The 8,862-nt window shown below is 40.8% G+C and overlaps 1 protein-coding gene across 1 annotated transcript; it reads left to right on the top strand.

The window, feature by feature from the left end:
• The first annotated feature begins 6,304 nt into the window (after nt 1-6,304).
• LOC120111223 (blue copper protein-like) lies at nt 6,305-7,647 on the top strand. The gene is made up of 2 exons (XM_039127784.1): nt 6,305-6,554; nt 7,169-7,647. Exons 1-2 carry the CDS (start codon nt 6,374-6,376, stop codon nt 7,426-7,428), a joined length of 441 nt encoding a protein of 146 aa, XP_038983712.1. The 5' UTR covers nt 6,305-6,373; the 3' UTR covers nt 7,429-7,647.
• Nucleotides 7,648-8,862: the final 1,215 nt, after the last annotated feature.

The raw sequence follows: 8,862 nt of genomic DNA, 5'->3' as shown, positions 1-8,862 counted from the left end.
AGCTTGGGGGGTTTGTTGATAGACCTGAGCTGGGTCGGCCCCCACCTAGGGTCAAACCCCCAGGTCCGTTCAGAACCTAGGAAGAAGAATTTCTTCTTCCAGTCATGAATGGACGAGGGAGCGCCCTGAAAGAGTGCCCGACCCGCCCGAAGGGCGATGTAGAGCCACTCTCCGTCTCCCGGATTCGACTTTAACACGAAAAGTCGCCGGAAGACGTTGACAGAGGTCGGAATCCCTTGCAATAAGCACAAGGACAGGAAACCGATCACTGTCCTCCAGGCGTTCGGAGCAAGTTGTGCCGGAACCAGTTGGTATACCGTCAGCAACTCATTCACGAAGCCGTGAAGAGGAAATCGTAGGCCGGCCCAGAGTGATTCCAAATACACTCCAATCCGGCCTACCGGAGGATCGGTTACCCGATCCCCCCGCCTGGCGGGTTCCAAACGGAACCCTTGAAGAGGAAAAAACCACTCTTCGGTCATTTCGACCTCCAGAACGCTCATGGTGGACTCGACTTCACTTGGGACGGAACCCATTAGGAGGAAAAAGGAAAGGTTGAGAGGAAAAAAGGGACCTGTGGAAGACGCCGGAGAAAAAGAACTTCGGACTAAAAAGAGCTGAAGGAAGAAGGCAATAAGAAGGGAACGGGAGGCCAGGGGAGAGTTTATATAGACCTTCCCAACGGCCCGGATCAGCGAGAAAAACGCTGCATCTTGTTCAGGTCGCGACACGTGTCAGCCCAAAAGACGGAGCGTCACAATTAATTTAGGTTGACGCTTCGAACACCGAAGCGCCCCGTCGGATCGTGCGGCCCCATCATAAGCCCACGACGCGAGGACGCTTCGGAGAAGGTGTCCCAATAATGAGACATTTCGGAAAAGAAGAGACGCCGCCTATTAAAGGCACCTCGAAGCACCCGATAATTTGAAACGCGCAATTATTGAAAATTTTCGGAATCCGTAATGACCCAACTAAAACTACTTCCCGCGCTCAAGCTGATAGCCAGCTGGAACTCGGAAGTCGGGGGGTAGTGTTGGGGGAAAAACCCAAGTCATGCCGCCTTGGAGGCGCTCGACCAAAGAGCGCCGACCAGCGGCGCTTGATCAAAGAGCGCCGACCGGAAAGGCGCTCAACCAAGAAGCGCCAACCAGAGGCGCTCGACTAGAGAGCGCCGACCAGAGGCGCTCGACTAGAGAGCGCCGACCAGAGAGCGCCGACCAGAAGCAACCCCGCCACAGGACATTCCCTTAGGCAACCAGCTCGGCTCGGAACCCGGGCCGGGCCCGTGCCTTAGCCAAATATTCAATCCCCGCCTAACCCTCTAAGGGACCTGACAACTCCACGACAACCTGCCACCATCTCTAAGCCCTCAAGGCACAAGATTTCCGCGGGTATTTGGCACGATCTATCATTAATGCATGAAGCCCCCTCAGGCCTCCAATGCACTCAGTCATTAAATGAACACGGCTCAAGATGATCTCCGGATCGCTGAACCATCAAAGCGTATGGCTCTTCCTGACCGCCGGTTCACTCGGTAATTAATGCACTTACCATCTACGAACCCCAGGCCCATAACGGCCGACGGTTCAACCACTCCAATGGGTCCGATCAATCGTGACAACTCCCTGACTCCGGTCTGATTCGGCCTTATTCTCCACTACGCCATTAATGAGCGAAATCGTGCTCAATTATCACAAAAATGGACAAATCCCCCCGTCACCTCCCAGGTAACATAATATCTTCCTATAAAAGGAGACCTGGGAGGAAAGAGGGGAGGGAGACAATACAAACACGGACACAAATACACACAGAAAAAACATTCTTCTCCTGACTCCCCTCACATATTAGCCCCCTCTGACTTAAGCATCGGAGGGCCGGCGCCGGAAAGCCCGGCCACCGGCTTTTTTTGCAGGACTCTCTCCAGGAGGACGCCGCCCGTCGACGCCGCCGCCGTCCACCGTCCCGGCAGCGGAGCTCCTCCCCCCTTTGGTTCGCGGCAGCCCCCAGGTCCAATTTCCAGCAACAGATCGTATAGTGAAGAGGAATTGTAGATGTTCCCAAGCATCCTTATACCTCTCCCTGTTATAACTATTTTCGTTTTAGATAAAGGGCTTACTTGGATTTAGCAGAAGTATAAACCTAATATGCAACCAACCTGAGCCCAACTTATAACCAACCAAAATCCAACTCATAGTAACAAAACATAAAACTTGGCAGCCAACTCTTGATACCTATGCCCAACCTAAAGTTCAACTAGATCTATTATAATCCATTTAGGCCTCAGAAAATTCAACTATACCAAACTTTGGTTATCCTTAAATCAACTTCATTTTTCTCCTTTATATATCCAAATTATTTCCTATAAACTCGAGCACATGTAAGCTCTCTAGGTCCCATAGGTCAGAGTTTATTTAGCAGTCATATAGCCCATTAGCCCATGACAATCCCAATTTCTATACACAAATTCTGATGTACTAGCTTCACATCTCTACACAACCTCTTTTTTTTCTATTTAGCTATAACCAACATCACCTAATTAATGCTACCTACGCATCATGACATTTTATGTCACTCTTTCCACTGAAAATATATGCTTTGAGTGAGATACTGTTACAAAAGGTTAAGTCATTAGAAGAGTCTATTAAAGGTAGTTAACAAATTATTGTACTTCAAGATATTAAAAATTAAAATTCTTCTCCAGGCTTACAGAATTTCCTAATATGCTCCTCTTTTTATACAATAATGTAGTTCCCTTGTAAATATCATTTCCAATCTCTTCCTACGTACAGATTTAAACAACACAGTTCTCTAGGATATATTTGTGATTTCTTTTACTATTAGTGAAATTCTTTCAAGCTTTGTATTATTCTAAAAAACAAAGCAAATATTTATACTCATTGAAATTCTTTTTGCCATCCAGGAGAACATATTTGGTGCTGCACTCAAAAATCTTTTAATTTGCTTTCTACTCTTTTATATTCATTAAGAAGAATATTGAGAATAAGCAATGACATTTAGGAGTGGAATTTTTTAATTCATTAAGGAAGGGGGTAATTCAGTAGAAGCAAGTAGATGTATAGCGCATTGGAGAAAGGGGTAAAAAATTATTAAATTCATTCTTAATGATCTTCATCTAAATGATTTCTATTTTTCTTTATGTTTCTATAAGATAGATTCATGCAAGAGAGAAGAAAAAATAATAAAAAGAATTTATTATGGGGAAGTTTTTTTTGAATATATAAGATGGTAGGAGTTAAATCACTAAGAATTTAGATGACTCATCAATCAAGTTTTCATAGATTTCTTCCAGTTTGATCCAACTATATGTAATCATCATGTGATAGTTTCCCTATTGATCTAGGACCTATAGGTTTCAGTTTAATTTAAAATATCTTTTGGATTCAACTTCTATTTAGTCATTTTTACCTTTTATTTGATCTTAATTTTTTTTAAATAAAGTTTAGCAGGATTCTTAATTAACAATTTTTCAAAATAATATCATATTTTTTTAATTTCTTCATCTTTCATTAATACTCTTATCTTTTTAATACATCTAACTTGATTAATATTTTTATTTCTTTCTTTTTTAAGGTTTAGTTTAGCCTTACTTACTAATCTTTTTTATCTTTCTTAGCTAACTAATATTGTATAAAATCCTTGATAGTTTTTTCCTGTTGTTTAAAGGAAATTTACTTTATTTTAATTGTCTTTTATACCTTATTATTCCACCACCATGTTTCCTTATGTGCATATTTTTTTCTTTTCTCTCTCCTAGAATATCATTATCCTCTTAATATACTTGGCCATTTGGTCCCATATTTTATTTATTTCAATCTTTAAATTCTAATTTTCCTCCTTTAATTATCTATTCCTAAACAATATAGCAGTTTTTTTCTAAATTCTATCATCTTGTCTTTAGATATTTATTAATTTATTTTTCTTTTTCCTTGCATGTAATATACACACTAAAAACTAGTAACCTATATTTGCGTGGTTGAACTCAATTTTGATATCACCTTACAAACTTTACTTGCTAATCTTTCCCTTTTTTATGAAAAGAATCTATTTGGGATAGATTTGATCCACTTTTTAAGTGTTCATCTCTTTATAAAAAGACATATCTGCAACTGCTAAATTATAAACTTCTGTAAATTCAAGGCTTGTACCTTTTATTAAATTTCTATCTTCAAAACCAAACCTACCATGCACTATCTTATATCCTATGTTATTCTTTCTTGCATATCCATTTAGATCATCATCCATAATCTTCCTTTTTCGTTTAGAAATATCTTGCATTAGTCAGTCTATTTCTTCAGAAAATTATTTCTTAGTCCTACTTTCTAAGCTTAGAATAAGCACTAATTATGTTAATAATCTCCTTGTCTAAAAATAATTTAATAGGTGTCCATTACTTATTTATATGTATAATTTTTCCATCATTTCTTTATCGACTATCATTCCTACACTATTATAATAGTTAATACCCATCCCTAATCTCTTTAGATTTACTACCTCTTCATTTAGTTTCTTATAAGCAAGCAATATTGTATTTCCTAGTTACATTCATATCCAATAGTTTTGTATTTTTCTATTTCGAGTCCTAATGTTTCAAGTAGCAAATCTATTTTTATTCTTTTGTACCATCTTTGTATGATGTAATTTCTCTTATTTTTTTGCTATCCCAACTGGCGGTCCCTATAATAAACTAGAACAAGATCTCCCTAATCCCGAATATTTTCAGTATAATCAGATTATGTTCTAGTATGTTACTTACAGAGAGTGGTCTAACCAACCTTTGCTCATTTGTCACTACAAATGAGCTATTAATACATGCTATTATATTATTAATCGCTTGGATAATGTTCATATGGAGTCGGATAATTACAATGTATGGACATATATAAACATCATACTATGTTTGTTTCCATGTTTTCTTAATCTTCTGTTATTATCCGCAATTTTGTGGATTTGTTGACTTATGCCCTTGCTGCCAAGTATTTTTCTCTAATTTTAGCAGTAATTTGTAGTTGTTATGCTTTATATCATACATCTTGTCTTGATTCTCCCATTCCGTGATGTTTATATGAACCGGCAAACAAGCCACGATCTCTGTTGCAAGTGCTGCAAAGCTATTGCCAAGTATATTTTGCTCAAATCATGGAATGGGTCTTTCAATAGAGACCAAAGTTGATGAAATGGATGTCCATAGATACTATTTCCAGTTCGATTCCATGAATAGTTCTTTTCATTTATACTTTCAAAGGCCTGCCCGGTTTCTGTTGATAGTGATCAAATCCTTAACTCGATCAGTTTATATTTTCTTCTGTCACCATATCAAATATTGCTAAAATATATCAATTGAGGAAGCTCCAATGCATATCATCAAACACCTTATGGTGACATCTGACCTGTTATTCTTATTTTGGATTAACATTTTTTGTATTGATGAACATGCCTGTGATTTGTATACAACATTCCTCATCTTCTTCATTAGCAAGATCAAAGCCTTGTAAGTAGTAAAATACAGGATCATTCTTATAAACCATATTATTGGCGGCTGCAGGCGCCCATATGATGGGATTAAGTTGGTTGCAAACCAACCTTGGACTGGACCATATGTAAATGAATTGGGCCATGGGATGGCCCATATGTAATCAGTCCATGGCCAGGCTTGTGGGCTGTCATTAGCTCAGATAGGCCGGGTTGGCGGGCCAACACAAGCCCAGTCTGTTAGCAGACCTAGATAACCTCTCGGCTTATGCGGCTGATGTGGCAGTCGGAGATTGGTGCGGTACATGGAAATCTTGGTGATATCAGCAAGCAGGCCTTCGTACTGCTCAGATGATCACCGATTTCTTTATCAGACTAGCGAACCGGGCGATGATCTAACGGATGATCTTTTAACATTTTCCATTAATGAATTATGAAATCATGCTTACCTCCTTATATCCCATGCAAGTCTCTGGAGAGGGATGCTGGTTGTGGTTGTGCATTAGGGGAGTCAAAGGAGGAGGTTTAATTCAAAGTAAAGATTAGGCAAATCTATGTCAACCTTTAGAAAAAGAACACATGTCAAAAGATTGGGGAAGTCCACCACCCAACAACCCACACTAGCCGCTGATCCTGGTCCTTTGTGAAGCAACCAGCTACTCTCCCGTGTCCAAATTAAAGTTGTGGAACTTTAACTGAAAACAAGCCACCCACCATGTTGCCAACAAAATTTTAGAGTTCAGGCAACAACTATAGGTCATTTTGCACTCAAGTAGTTCCACTAACCTGCTCTCTATATAAGGACATCTTTTCTCCTCTCCCTTGCTCAATCTCATTCATTGTTTGTCTTGACTTGAGATCTGTAGCTGTCTCCAAGTTAGAGATGTCTCTGAGATTTGGATGTAGTTGCACCATAGGAGCATTCCTCCTTGTGCTAGCATCCATCTCAAAGAGCTCCCATGCAGCAAGGATAGTTGTTGGAGACTCCCAGCACTGGCGATTTGGCTTCAACTACAGTGATTGGGCTCTAAAAAATGCGCCCTTCTACCAACATGATACTCTGGGTGAGATATTGCCTCTCTCTCTCTCTCTCTCTCTCTCTCTCTCTCCTCTCTCTACACTTGGATTGGGCTTAGAAGCCCTGATTTGGAGTGAAGTCTGGTCATAATTGTCTTACAAGCTAAAGCAGCGTGGTCTAATTATATTGAATCTAGAGGGTGCTAACTAACCAAGTTGGTAAAAATCTCTCATTGATACAGCTTTATATTCGATACCGCCCTCACTCTAATTTTCAGCCTGGATTTAGACCTAAATTTTATGTGTGCCTCACACAAACCTAACCTATGGGCGTCCTACTTAAGCCTAATCTATTGTTCCATGCTAATGCTTTCCAACCTAACCTACCTGGATTACAACATTTAATGTAAAGTTTAGGTCAAAATCCTATTAGGACGCATTGCGACCTAACCAGACGAAAACCAATATGTGTTTGAATTGAAGATAATATATAGATTCGATTTTGTCGGTCAATTTTGGTCTCACCTGGTCCTCAAACTAACCTGACCTGTTGGAGTCGCATTTGCAAATGTCATTAGATGGACTCAAAGGAAAACATTATTTATGCAAAGAAAGTTAGACCTAACTGGTCACTAACGGATATTGATGTGGCTTATGGCAGTGTTCATGTATGATCCTCCCAGCAACACCACATTCCCGCACAGTGTGTACTTGCTGAAGAATCTTCGAAGCTATCTGGCGTGCGATTTCAAGAAGGCCAAGCTGGTTGGGAATGTCATGCAAGGAGGGGGGAATGGCTTACAGTTTGCGCTGAAGAAGAGGAAGCCTCACTACTTTGCTTGTGGGGAGAGAAACGGTGTTCACTGTAAGTTTGGACTCATGAAGTTCCCCGTGCTTCCTAAACGACGTTGCCATGCTTGAAGATTTCCAGGGAAGACGCAGTGCTCTTTAGAGTTGCTACCAATCCTCTCTTTTCTTTACGATAGCTGGGGAGGATTTACTAAGGTTTTTAGCATTACCAACCTAGATCTTTTCGAAAAGTGTTTCTTGTTATAAGAAAACAATATATAATTTTATGACTGGAGATGAGTTTGTTTTGTTTTTTGTGGGAAAAATGGAGATGACTTTTGTTAAAGGGAATTGAAGCAATATGCGTGGTGATAAATAAAAAGATATGATTGAAAGGGAGCAAATTTACAAAAGATAAAAATGAGGAGTGGGAAGGTTTTATTGCAGCAGCTGCACAATTGGAGGGATAGACAGTGCTATACAATCTCCATTAACTTCTAAATTCTATTTCACAATCAGAAAAAATAAAAGCCAAAAAATATACTTGAATTTGTGAACTCTCACATGCCATACCATCTATATTACTTTAGCCCAATTTTCTTAGTTAGGGCCAGACTGGACATTGAATTGTGGTCTGGTTGTTCAAACCAACTTGGTTCATCATACAGTCACATTTTTGTTACATTTATTCTCATAGTTTCTCATGAAAAAAATATTGGATAACTCAACCTCGGACTAGACCGACCTCAACAATCTTGGTACAAACCAAGGTAGGCAACTTCCGCCCTAGCTGAGAAGCCAACCGACCGAAGTGAGCAACTTCACTGCTGACCGGGAGCCTATTGACACATGCCAACAAAAAATGACACTCCTGACAATTGGCCATCGTGATAGCAATTGGCCATTGCAACAACTCTACATTCGGCACGCATTCAGTACTGTATGCCGCCTATGCCGAGGCCGTACTACTAGCCAACACCTGACTACTAGTACATGCCGACCTAGGTAACGACAAATCCGACTTCTCTATATAAAGGGGCAGTCTGGGGGATCTCAGGTGCGCACTATGCGATATCAGAACCACACTCTGCTTTCATGTTGTTGCCTTTCTCTTTTGACTTAGGCATCGGAGATTCCCCCGCTGGAAACTCTCTAACAAGCAGATATTTTGCAAGCCATCCCTAGAGGAGATCAGCCCGTGACACCTCAACCAGCCTGCTTAGCTCATCTTCAGCCGACAACAACAAATTGGCGCTAGGGGAAGGGTCCTACCCCAGCTACATTGGTATCAAACAAAGGGAGGAATCGTCAGCATGAGGTCACGAGGGGCATACGCTACGTCTCATGCCTTGCAACGCCGTGCTCCGGCCTTGTGAAGAATGCTACAAAGCTTGGAACCCACTCTGTCGGAACAATCTGCCATGCTTGTGTTATTCAACAGGCGCAGGTACTGACCGCGGTAGTTTAGGACCTACAGCAAGCAGCGGTGAAACTAGAGCTAGCCATCTGGAATCTAATCGGCCTAGCCACCACTCTAGATCATCGGCGCGCCACTTGCACATAGTC

Source organism: Phoenix dactylifera, chromosome 6 (assembly GCF_009389715.1).
Source record: "Phoenix dactylifera cultivar Barhee BC4 chromosome 6, palm_55x_up_171113_PBpolish2nd_filt_p, whole genome shotgun sequence".
Taxonomy (NCBI): domain Eukaryota; kingdom Viridiplantae; phylum Streptophyta; class Magnoliopsida; order Arecales; family Arecaceae; genus Phoenix; species Phoenix dactylifera.
Note: the sequence above shows the minus strand (reverse complement) of the source record. Positions and strands in the feature narration are given on the sequence as shown.